General features: G+C 40.7%; 1 protein-coding gene across 2 annotated transcripts in view; it reads right to left on the bottom strand.

The window, feature by feature from the left end:
- The window catches only part of LPCAT1 (lysophosphatidylcholine acyltransferase 1), a 131,541-nt gene that overhangs the window by 39,327 nt on the left and 78,459 nt on the right, over positions 1–13,755 (bottom strand). For both annotated transcript variants that reach the window (XM_040431306.1, XM_040431305.1), the window contains 3 exons: positions 5,848–6,062; positions 1,530–1,642; positions 524–584 (listed from right to left, as the gene is read on the bottom strand). In XM_040431306.1, coding sequence (XP_040287240.1) covers positions 524–584; positions 1,530–1,642; positions 5,848–6,062 — 389 coding nt within the window. The remainder of the gene's footprint in view (positions 1–523; positions 585–1,529; positions 1,643–5,847; positions 6,063–13,755) is intronic.

The following is a 13,755-nucleotide window of genomic DNA, read 5'->3' on the forward strand; positions in this document are numbered from 1 at the left end:
TAATGAACTAATGGTACAAAATAAAGTCATAAAAATACATGATCCAGAAATTTCTAACATAGGGAAAGCAGCAGCTAAAACAGACATATCAGGAGAAGTTACCGGTCCTCTTTAAGTGGTTAATGTTTTTCCTGAACAGTTCTGCACAACAAGCTTTTTGTTCTCCTATATCAACTTTCACTGTGTACACGGAAAACAAGAGCACCAGAAGTGTCTTACAATGGATTGGTATAGAGAGAAACGTCACAAATGGACATCAAAGGACACACATGAGCAAACAGGCAGCTGGAGTGAGTGAAGTATCCAAAGCATACAATGAGTACAGAGTAACATAAAGTAGTGTAAATATCACCAATATATTACTTGTGTGAACATGGTGATCCAGAACCTATATCCATGGGTCACTACCACAAATCATTTTACCTGGCATAGGCCGATTTATGGTTTATAGTTATGCATTACTACATCACACCAGACAATTATACACATAGCCTGACATATTCCATACAATCTCATATCCTACCAGGTTTGAAGGTAATCAGACAGGATCTGTTGGTGCATGTTCCTTCTGGGAAGATCATTACCTTTAAACAAGGGAAAAAGCAAAAATGTGTTAAACCTATCATATCAAATAGGGGCGCTATCGGTACTTAGCAGTCTTCATTACTTTTACAATAAGGAGACATTACTGATCTTAAGAGTCTGAAGAACACCATATGTGTCTTCTCTTAGAAAGCAGAGTAAAACATAATGATCAGTAATCTCCATCTTAGAATGAAATAGAAAGGGTAGAAAAGCGATGGAGGAGGAGGTAGTAGAGCAGTCAATAATGGGATCCAATCCCATCAGGACAAAAAAGGAACCTAACAGAAGTATATTCTGGAGGGGTTAATAAGTCACGTAGTGGAGTCTGTGCATATATGTAACTATATCTATCTGATGTCGAAAACCTATTTTCAAATATGCTATTAATAAATCTGGAGTTAACAGAGGAGTTTCCGGTTAAGAACCCTGGTCTATAGCTGGAGAATACTTCTGCAACAAACAGCATTTCTCATAGGATCAAAGATGTCCGTGCATGATATGGAAGGCCTACTCATTTTAATGGGCACCATGGAATCCTTAAAGGGGTTATCTAGGGTATCACTTTTCTTTCAAAAGGTAGGAAATGGTTTCAAATAAAATAGAAAAATACTAGAGTTGAGAAAAACCTGCCTTTTGGCAGGTTCGAGTTTGGGTTCGGGGTTTAAGTGAATTACGTAATGGATTCCCTTCTCACACAATCCATAACGTAATTCAATGTCGGCATGCCACACGGAATGCCTTTAGATGTTTTGCATGCCCTCATAATACAAGTGTATGGCCAGCAGAAGGGAAGCCTCGGGGCTGGCCATACACTTGTATTATGCAGCATGCCGGCATTGAATTACGTGATGGATTCTGTGAGAACGGAATCCATTACGTAATTCACTTAAACCCCGAACCTGCCAGCTCTAATCAAAAATACAATTTTTATACATTCATCATACCTGTGGCCAAATACCATTTGACTGGGCTCGTCGCCTGATTTCTTCTACTGTTTTTTTCCTAGAATCTTGATCAGAGCGGGAAACAAACACTGGTCGAATAAAATTAATTAATGCTGGAAAATAAAAAAAAGAAATTATTCATCAGTTTTTTTCTGTTTAGTCCTAGAAAGGAATAATATGATTAATCTACAGTCCCCACTGTAACGGCAAACATCACCAACAAGCCGGAAATTCAGATTATAAACTAACAAAAGGTGAATCTAAGTAGAAAACAAACATCCTAAACCTTGTTAAATGTTTTGTTCCAGCGCAGATAAAAGCTATAATTATTTAGCAGACCTTTTGCTAAATTTCTTTAATCTAATGAACATGGTTTTGGTCTATTAACTTTCTCAAGAAACTACACTTTCCTTTTGGCTTGAGAAAATTTATTTTGGAATCAATCCAAGTTTTTGCACGCGTGAAGAAACTTTAAAGGAACAATATCTTGCTAGAAGGGTAGGAGTGGCCATAGACCCTAAGGAAAACTGCCCGGTGGGTCACTGTCTAGAGGGTGGCTAGCTGCAGGCACCCTTCTCATGGCCGCTGGCCAGGTACATAAAAACCTGACCCGTGCAGCATTAATTAACACTGTGAGCAACAGGTACATAAGTACCTTGCCTGTGGGCTGGGCAGGTCTGCTAGGTGAGCCTCCGGTGCCCTTAGGACAGTGACCGAATCGAATATTATGGTAGGAGAAGGCTCCATTCCCTGTCATTTACCTTTACAGGCCTAAAGCTTACGAGAGTGTGTGAACGGCATAGAAGGTAGCAATGACATCATTGTGATTGCATGTGTGGGAACACAGGTATCTCAGAGAGCAGGGAAGAAGAAGCTTGTGGCATGCACCGCAAATAACAACACGGAATGGGAATCAGGTTAGTATATATATATTTTTTGTAGGGGAGCATTATTACAACTGGAACACTATAGGAAGGACAATATTACTAGTGCCAATATAACAACATTGTATTTGGGGGCATAGGGGAGCACAGCAGGCACAGTATTGGGGTGCCTGCTGAATGGTCAGAAAGATATGGTAGTTAATGCAATTAGCTTAAAGAATAAGACCATACTGAGAAATTAAAAATGCTCTCTGGGAATTAAGAAAATGAAAATACTTAAATATTACTTTATTAGAAAAATATTCCCAAATACCTTTCATTAGTTATAATGGCTCGTTTTGTCTACAGAGCAATCATTAGGGGACATAAAATGGCCGCCGTCCTATTAGTACACACAAAACCTGTCCTAATCACACAGGAAAATCACTAAAATAAAGTGGCCTAAATGGGAGGAAATGCTCAATAACCCCAAACACTGTAGCAGGTTTATAACCGGGGGAGCAATTCCTCCACATGTGATCCGTTGCTAGCGGAAATCCCCAGCAAAAAATGCATACAATGGAGGATGTCGGCAGCGGACCACATGCACCACAAAGGCATCCTACACAAGATGGAGTAGTGTGTGGATGAAAAAATACAAATACATAAATCACTGCAAAAGGTGCATCACAATGATATGCAACTGACAATACGGACCATGTACACACACCATAGGTAGTCTAGTGGTAGGATCCATGCCACACTGAGATACCTTGACGGTGGTACAAAAGGGCCCCGTTGTGTTCCTGACTGGAATACATTGGCTAAAGTCTCAGTATTTAACATCAGCCTGAGGGATTAGCCAGTATTGTCAGTTGCATATCATTATGGTGCACCTTTTGCAGTGATTTATCTAATCCCACAGGAGGGCAAGTTCCTAATCAACTCTAAGTCAAAGAACTGCCTCATCCTTATCTTCTACTTGTCAGGGATTATGGTCCTGAATACATCTGATAAGATGTTTAGTTGAATCTCTGTAGGAATGGAGCTCATAAGGAGACATGAAGTACAGAGAGGAGGGTGGGGATGTGGCTGATGAGCAGCAGCACTTGTATGCAGTCTCCATTACCACAGGCTCACATTACTAGTCTGTCCTGTCCCTCGTCTCTGTACTTCATGTCTCCTCATGAACTCCATTCCTACAGAGATTTAGATGAAGATCTTATCAGTTGTATTCCTGGTCATAATCCCTGACAAGCAGAGCAGACAGGAGGCTGAGGCAGCTCTTCATCTCAGTGTTATGAAGTAACTTGTCCTGCTGTGTGATTAGGACAGGTTTTGTGTGTGCTAATAGGACGGCAGCCAATTTATTTCTTCTGATAATTCTTCCCTAGACAAAACAAGCCATTCTAACTAAGGAAAGGTATTTGGAATATAGTTATAATAAAGTAATATTTAATATTAAGAAAGTAATAATAAAGTAATATTTAAGTATTTTCATTAATTCCCGGACATCCCCTTTAATATACAAGGCATAATCTGGTTATTGCCTAGTGTTGGTACCAAAACTGAAAATGCAGTAGCTCCCATTATATTGGGCTGCCAAAGGCAAGCATGTAGAGAATTTTGGTTGTGTATACATAGACAAGTGTGTGTGCATGTATTTGTGTATATGTTTGCAGTTTGTTTGTGGCGCATGCTTTGTGTGCAGGTTTAGGTACAGTATGTATGTGTTCTAGGCCATGAATTTGCTGCCAAATTTTGTCACCATTTAAAAAAATCTTCTTTGAGGGGGTTACATAGACTATCATGAATAAAGGGTTTTTCCCACTCATTTATAAATTTCCCTAAAGTTCCTAAAAATTCAAAAATATACACTCACCATTTCATACAGTTTTCAGTGCTGTTGTTCCAATCCCCACCACTGGTCTGTACAGGCAGCAGCAGTAAAGTAGCTTTCTACAGAATGGGACTGCTGCAGCAGATCAATGGCTTCAGCAGTATATGGCACAATATTGCTAAGGCCAATGATTGGCTGCAGTGGTTATGTGCCATACAAAATTAGGAGATTTTTCTGCAACTGTCAAGTCCCAGCGCAGCATGCACTGCCAGACCATTGCAATACATTGCATGAAATGTTGTGCAACAAATGTTGCCGTGTAGCTGTAACCCTTTTTTGTTGTGCAAAACATGTTGCCATGTAGCCCTAGCCTAAGACTGCATCTCTGCTGCAGCCTGTAAGTCAAACCTATTTCCGGTCCAGGATTATCTTCTTGCACTCAAGTTTCCAGTTTCAGGACTAACAGACCAAGGTGAGCTGACCGTTCAGTGGTCGGCGGTGAGGACCAAAGCGGCAGCACTGGAAATTCCTGGGAATGAAGTGTTCCAGGAAACAGGAACAGTTAAGAGATATGTTATGGACTGCTTTGACTACTCTCTAGTAGTGGCCTATATTATTTGTATCTTACTTTTAAAAAAAAAAGACATTTCCTCTAAACGTTGAATATAAAAAATACCCAATTCTTTAATCAAATGATTTATATAACAAACTTTTAGTTACTTCTACAGAAAGAACTACGATTCCACATTTATATTCTCACACGTGGTAGATTTATTGCAGACGTTTTTGCAACTTCAAATCAGTTCAGTGGATGTCAATGGACTGCTACAAGCCCCGTTCAGATGAACGGGACCGATGCAGAAACATCTGTTACAAATCTGCCCTGTATGAACTTAACCTTCTTAGGTTGTAAAGTAGAAAGGTTTAAAGTACAAAAATTTTGTAATATACAAAGTTGTTGTGTGGCAAGGTTTATTTTGGTGGTTCTTTCCCTTTAAATCCCTGTAATGTAGTTGGTTAGTAGTACCTGGCCGCGTTTCTGAATCAACTGTACATGCATACTGTACATTGAAGATCTTTATGAGGGGCTAGGAAGCTAGAAAACAGCTAGGCATGTAACAAAGAGGTTAGCTCCACTTAAGGACATCATCTAGGCAACAGGGGTCTTGCCACTACAACCTCTCTTTGTATCATATGGGCATTGGCCAGATGCCTTGTTGGGAACTGGTTGATAGGGAGCTCGCTCATTTGCTCACGGCAAAGGTGACTGTTAAAATACAGAGTAAAGTACCGGTAAGTTATCTTTTGTGTGTGTATATATATATATATATATATATATATATATATATATAATTGTTTAAAAAACTTTTTATGCTCCTGTCAAGCTTATTTTATTCCCAGATCTCAGAATTCACGGTAATACAGTAATATACAATATTTTTATATCTCTGCTTAGAGAGCAGGCGGTGGGAAGGTGCATCAATACAGGCAACAACAAACCTATAGCCTGTATTCCTGCTCCCTCCTAGGGGAGCTGTTTGAAGGGCCAATACCATGTACACAAAAGTTCTACTTCTTTGCACTTTTCAACTTTAGTTTCTTAATCGCAACTCACTTCCCCAAACAGGAATGTCTTTGCTTTCAGCCTTCATGACAATGGAAGCCATTGTCATAGTTACTGGAATGGCATCAAAATAGGAAGAGTGTGGAGCCAGAGTGAGAATCGGAGCTTCTGCAGGCAAGGCTTGTCTTCCCTTTACAGTCACCCAATGAAAGCCACCAGCAAACCACATTGTCCGCATTATAACTTTTAACGAAATGTCCAAAAACCTGAAATATAAAAAAGTTCCAGGTATACATTAACATGGGAAATTCAGGGTGTGTTACAGAAACTATGAATATGTATGAAATAAACAATTCTAATGTCTAGTCTTGTGTGGTTATCTTTCATGAGGGGCCCTGGGGCCTTAGACAGAAGGGGCCCAGGAGAATGCTGCACCAAACTAAAACCGCACTTAGAAGTTAATGGTTTGGTCTATATTTTGTAGTGTTAAAGGGCATCTATCAGCAGATTTGTACCTATGAAACTGGCTGGCCTGTTACACGTGCACTTGGCAGCTGAAGACATCTTGATGTTTTAATATATGGAAATGAGCCTCAGAATGAGCAGCCAAATCGAATTTTATAATACTTCGCTCATCTGTAGTATTTTACCATTGATAAAGCAATGCAGCCTATTAATCCAAGATGGCGTTACATGGTAATTATTGTTAGTGGTGCATACATGCTCATGACTCCTTTAGAAAGGATTTGGTTTGCAGGGCTGCCTAGGACAGGTGCTACACCAGATGAAGCCCTACTCCTTAAATAACAAATTACACCCAGGGGAAGAATTTGAGGAAGAGCATTAGCCGTGATGTATACACATAGGAGACTATTAATAGGCATCAATACATTCTAGCTGATCTGGATGTGTCACCCACATTCAGGTGTCGTGTTAGCAGTGCTTATTGATACATGATGCCAGCCCTTCCGGTCCTACACCAGAACCACCACTACCCAGTGGACTTCAACTTCACCCAGCCAGAGTTCTTCTCTAAAATAACGGACTAGGATTGAGAAAACTGGTTTGTTTTTCTTTCATAAAAACACCTCCACACTCGTCCATAGGCTGTGTCTGGTATTGCAGCTCAGCCCCATTCCATTGAATGCAGCTAGGTTGCAGCATCACAAACAACCCATCAACCTGTGAACAAGAGTGGTGCGGTTTCTTTAAAAAAAATAAAAAAAATCTAAATCCTAAACAACCCTTTAAAGGGGTTGTCTCATCTGAGAGAATGGGGGCATATCACTAGGATATGCCTCCATTGTCTGATAGGTGCAGGTCCCCGCCTTATATCAAGAACGGAGCAAGCAAAAATGGTGGCCGAAGGACTACGGTCCGGCCACCACCAAGCACTCTCCCCATAGAAGTGAATGGGAGTGCACATGCAATGACCACTCACCACTCCCATTCACTTCTATGGGCCCGACGGAAATGGCTGAGCCAGTGCCCCATAGAGATGAATGGAGGGCAGCTGCACATGCGCAGTGTGCCCTCCACCACTTTCAGGGGTCTGTTTAGGCAATATGCCCCTATTGTCTCAGATGAGACAACCCCTTTAAAACAAAAAATAATAGCAAATGAATGCATATTCCCTGGTTCAATCCCCCTCCAATCCAGCAAAACTGCTTTGTTTATATGGCTGCAGTGGTAACTTGGCCACGTATAATCACATCTGACTGCTGGTATCACTGGTATCAGAGATCTCTCACATGCAATATATCAGTACATCACTACTGCAGCCAAGAAGATGATATCCTGGCTGCAGCAGCGTGAAGAGTCGAAGAAGCGGTGCTGGAGCAAAGTGAGTTTGCATTATTTAGTTATTTTAGAGCCGATAAGTACAGCATTAGCTTTTTATGTTAAAGCAGGGGTTTTGGACTGGGGAGTATGCATTATTTTGTTATTTTACAACAGAGGAGGTTTTGGACCGATGAGTGTGCATTTGTTATTTTAACACTTTTCTTGCCTTTCAGCATTTTTTTTACTCAGACAACTTCTTTATGGCCGATTACAAGTTTACAACAACAAACATTTGTAATGTGCTTTTCTTGCCTGAGGGAGAGCTAACCCGAAATAGCTTTTATTTTAAATCTCCCAAATTTATACTTGGAGATACAGGCTGCATTACCAGTCAGCAACACTTATAAGGAAAACAGAAGCATTCTAACACCATAGACGCAGATCTACCCATAAGCTGTAATATGGTTCCTCTGCCCACCTGTGCCCCATACCACAGAAATTAGCTTAATACATATTAAAAACCAGAAAAGTCACATACAATTTAATTTACACATAAAATTACCATTTTAATTTACCCAGCACAAACCCCTTAAGCAATTTCTTTTCCACTTTTTTCATTGTTGAATTCCAAGAGCTAGAACTATTTTATTTTTCCATCAATGTAGCCACACAAAACCCTCCAGCAATTCTGGCCTTTTTTTGGCAAGTTTCATAACTGTGTAGTGCAGGTCTTTACAGAAGCGGCATTATCAAATATGTGGAGGGGATTTTATTTTTGCAATTTCTTCCATAGAAAATAAAAACATTTCAATGGAAAATGGTGCATTTTTGTTATTTAATAAAAGTTTAACTTTTTTTTAACCGCTATATATATATACAGTACAGACCAAAAGTTTGGACACACCTTCTCATTCAAAGAGTTTTCTTTATTTTCATGACTATGAAAATTGTAGATTCACACTAAAGGCATCAAAACTATGAATTAACACATGTGGAATTATATACATAACAAACAAGTGTGAAACAACTGAAAATATGTCATATTCTAGGTTCTTCAAAGTAGCCACCTTTTGCTTTGATTACTGCTTTGCACACTCTTGGCATTCTCTTAATGAGCTTCAAGAGGTAGTCACCTGAAATGGTTTTCACTTTACAGGTGTGCCCTGTCAGGTTTAATAAGTGGGATTTCTTGCCTTATAAATGGGGTTGGGACAATCAGTTGCATTGAGGAGAAGTCAGGTGGATACACAGCTGATAGTCCTACTGAATAGACTGTTAGAATTTGTATTATGGCAAAAAAAAAAAAGCAGCTAAGTAAAGAAAAACGAGTGGCCATCATTACTTTAAGAAATAAAGGTCAGTCAGTCAGCCAAAAAATTGGGAAAACTTTGAAAGTAAGGGCTATGACCATGAAGGAGAGTGATGGGTTGCTGCGCCAGATGACCTGGCCTCCACAGTCACCGGACCTGAACCCAATCGAGATGGTTTGGGGTGAGCTGGACCGCAGAGTGAAGGCAAAAGGGCCAACAAGTGCTAAGCATCTCTGGGAACGCCTTCAAGACTGTTGGAAGACCATTTCAGGGGACTATCTCTTGAAACTCATCAAGAGAATGCCAAGAGTGTGCAAAGCAGTAATCAAAGCAAAAGGTGGCTCCTTTGAAGAACCTAGAATATGACATATTGTCAGTTGTTTCACACTTGTTTGTTATGTATATAATTCCACATGTGTTAATTCATAGTTTTGATGCCTTCATAGTCATGAAAATAAAGAAAACTCTTTGAATGAGAAGGTGTGTCCAAACTTTTGGTCTGTACTGTATATGTTTATGCAGTACAGTGTATTATACTGTCAGTGCTATGCATCTCTCTGGCATAGCCTGATGGAAATACACTGTAGGCAGGCCTGGGACTTTCATTAGGGCCCCGGCTCTATGCTAAGACATTAGCACCCTCTGATCTCATCCGCAGGGTGGAGATGACTTCCTGTAAACTGTTTAGATGCCATGGCATCTGCTCTGCACTGAACAAGAGACCCATGCAATGCTTAGACTAGGCTGCCTAAGGCCCATTAGTGAATGCCACAAAAAGGCATATTGGCAATCAATAACTGGTTAAAGGCACCCTTTAAGGTGGTTACTGGAGATTACAAAAAGGGTCTGTTTTCTTCCCAAATTAGTGCAATGCTTATTTATGGCGTGTGTGTGTCATCACAGCTCAGACACTCAGTGGTTAGCGGTGCTGGGCCTAGGTTTGGATCCAGCCAAGGACAACATCTGCATAGGGTTTATATGTTCTTCTTGTGTCTGTGTGGGTTTCATGCAGGTACTCTGGTTTCCTCCCACACTACAAAGAAATAATGATAGGGAATTTAGATTGCGAGCTCCACTGGGGACAGTGAGTGATGATAATTTCTGTAAAGTGCTACAGAATATTCTGGTGATATATACAGTAAGTAAAAAACTGTAAATACTGTACTAAAGCAACTAACATTAAAGGGAACTTGTCACACTGAACATGGTGTCTGAGCTGCCGGCAGCATGTTATAGAGCAGGAGGAGCGGAGCAGATTGATATGTCGTTTTATAGGAAAAAACTCAGAAAAACTTTATACATGTCTTTTCTAAAAGAGTCATGTCATTGGTTCTACTTAGGGTCCATTCACACGTCTGTAAGTGTTTTGCGGATCCGCAAAACACGGACACTGGCAATGTGCATTCCACAATTTGTGGACCGCAAATTGCCGGCACTATAATAGAAAATGCCTAATCTTGTCCACAATCGCAACATGTTTTTTTTTTGCGGAAACTGAAGCACGGATGCGGAAGTGCGGATCCGCAAATGCGGATGCGGACAGGACACTCAGGCCCCATTAAAAATGAATGGGTCTGCACCCGTTCCGCAAGATTGCGGACCCATTTTGCAGACGTGTGAATGGACCCTTACTGTCGGACAGCTCTCTATTCTTATTCATGCAGAGTTAACTGTCAATCACTGAAAATGATCACCCACAAGACTTCTAAGCATAGATACAGCAGAGATTTAAAGGAGAAAATTACATGTTTTACTCAATCCTTTCCCATAAAACTACCTATATATCAATCTGCTCAGCTTTCTGCCCTGCACTTACATGTACAAGTTCCCTTTAAGAACATTATATATTCATTTATCCTAAGATGCTCTGGCCAATGCTAAGCAACTGGCCTGGCAGTACAGTGAGGATGAAAATCAACATCTTGCCTGAAATAATCCGCTCAAGCTTTTTCCAGAAAATTACAGTAACAGCTCAGGCCAAGAAACTGAAGCATATTAAATAAATATACTCATTACAAGTAGCCATCCCCTAGAAATAGGGATTACTTTATTGAGCTTGAAATTTTAACTATTATTTAAATGAAGTTTTATGTTACAAGGGAGTTAGTCAGCAGTTCTGAGATTGCAAAACTGCTGACAGTGTTAAGCCGCATGCACACAACCATCGTTTTGGTCTGCATCCGATATGGATGGGATGTGTACCCATTGATTTCAATGGGGCCACAAAAGATGCGGACAGCAACCCGCGTGCTGTCCGCATTTGCACGTTCTTTCCATGGCTCTGCAACAAAAAGGGAACACATTTTACGGACAAGAATAGGCATTTGAAACATACTGTGGGAACCGGAGGAGGGGAAAATGTGGGATGCCCATGGCCGGTATCCGTGATTTGCGGACTGCAAAAATGGAGACAGTCATGTGCAGGCGACCTTAGGTAGGGGCCGTGGATAGCTCACCTGCCTAGACAACAGATTTTAACCCTCCATGCACCATTTCCACATGTGCCCTGAAGGCGTTCTCTGCTGTGAGCTGCTCCACAACTCTGTCTGGACTGACCGTTGTAGCGTCCAAACAAAGGCATGTCAGCAGTCTTGTAGAGTCAAGGCTGCCTTTGGGCTTATTTATAAATAATTTAGGTGATCTGTTTTTAATTTCAAAGTCACTATGTTTTTTTTTGTTTTTTGTTTTTTTTTATCCCGAAATCTTGCAGTTTTCACACTGACCTCTGAGCCTCATAACAGGTGGACTCTTCCTGTACAGATCACTTTTCAGCAGTCATCTCATTATCATCACAGTCAAACTCACATAGTCCTATTATAGATTTGTGGTGTACGGGTATGCAGCACCAATAAACTTTGGGGTAAATACGGACTATGAAAATAATTTACAGGAAACCAGACAGAAAAAAAAAATAAAAAATACAAAAAAAGAATAAAATATCACAAACAAACCTGCAGAAAGCACACAATAAAGCATACATGAAAGGGCTGCATAGACATGTCATTTGTATCCAATGATACGGCGTGATGAATAATGCTCATGCCTGGAGTATGACAGAGAGCCTGAGCTCCAGAACACATTTCATGCTATTTTCGTCTTGACAATGAATAATAGAACAATATTCTCATCATGTGGCAGTAGATATAAGCCGTGGTTACCAGGCTTAGTGGGATGTAGAATTCATTGTAAGCATCACCATATTGGCTAGATAACAAGAGTAAAAACATTGCAGGAGCCAGTAATTAATCCAGAGGCCATGGCTGGGCTTGGAGAATAAACTTACATTAGAAAACCAAATATAATTGCTTAGGCAAGAATTAAAACAAGAAACCCCAAAATAATCAGACAAGAAACCCAGAGGTAAACTGATGACCAAGAGATTGGAGATAAACTGTAGCAGCTCCTGATACAGCTTGAAGCTCCTGTTTGAGAAATGGTAGGACCGTAACTGGATATAGGCACAATCAGCAACCATTGCCAAACCTACCCGTGATGCCTACAACAAGAAACATGTAGAGGAGCATTTGTTCTTCTCGTCACAGCTTTTCAGTGCCCTTGACCAATGACCAGGAGGCAAGGGCTAATATAAAGTGATCCCAAAACAAAGCAGTATGATATGGAAGGGGTACATTGGAAGGGGTTCAGCCCCTAGTTTCTAGGTTTTAGCCATACTACATTTTTGAGTTTTGCAGCTGAAAACTAGATTGTGACTTTGCACTTGGCATCTCCAATCCATCCTGCAAGCTGATTAGATTACATTACAGCGCCAAAGGTTATAGACAATTGAAAGTGATTGCTTCAGGGAATCTATCTGCTGCGATTTTATTTAGATGTGGTCAGAATGAATCAGACTGAAAGTGAAATCGCAGCATGTAAACTCAGCTTTACTTCTAGGATTCATTCTCCAGAAATTCAAGGTAATGGCCTAGAAGAAAGCTGTAGCATTACCACAAGTACAAGGCTGCAAGCCAATGTACATTACAGTGAGAAGAGGTGGTAGGTAAGAAGGACAGTATGTATTGCAGCAGATGACGCTTGCCTATCGTAACTTGCCAAATTAACTGTTGGATGTGGCACAATAGGATGATACAACACAGAAATGGTGCCGGATCCAGTAGAACACGCTGAGTTTGCACATGGAAATGTTTGCAATACTCCAACCAGTAATGTCAGATGATACAAATCTATATAACATAGATAGTTAAATAAAGGCATTCAATGGATGTAGCCAGTACATGTAATATGTAACTGGAGATGAAGGGGGCAGCCACATTAACAAAAGGATATATTTTGCTATCGTGAACAGAAATGTCTTTTCGTGTACAGGAAGCCACTGCTGAGGTCAGGAAGACGGCAACAGTGACTGGGAAGACTGGAGAGCAGGGCTGGAGGTAATATCACGTCTTTTATTATGTTTGCACATACACAGGGGATGCCAGAGATTTTATTTAACTTGGACAACCCCTTTAAAGGGGAAGCCTGATGGTCAAACGCGTTGAGGCGTAGGAGGACTATATTGCCTTATTTTATGACTTTGACTGGCCGATATTGTGTAGGATTACACGGCACTTGCACTTTATATATTTAGTTTATAATATTGTATTCACTGTTTTATGATCCAGTTCAACTTGTATAGTGTATTTTACTTAACCGCCTCCGGACCGCCTAACGCAGGATCGCGTTCCGGAGGCGGCAGCCCTGCGAAGAGTCACGCATATACGCGTCATCTCGCGAGATTTCGCTCAAAGCCAGCCCGCGCATGCGCATCGCGGGCCGACAAAAGTTAGACAAGTTCGTCATCAGCCTGCCAGCCACGATCATTGGCTGGCAGGCTGGCGATTTTCAAAAAAACGAATGAAAAGCCAGA

Source organism: Bufo bufo, chromosome 5 (genome assembly GCF_905171765.1).
Source record: "Bufo bufo chromosome 5, aBufBuf1.1, whole genome shotgun sequence".
In the NCBI taxonomy this organism is placed as follows: Eukaryota; Metazoa; Chordata; class Amphibia; order Anura; family Bufonidae; genus Bufo; species Bufo bufo.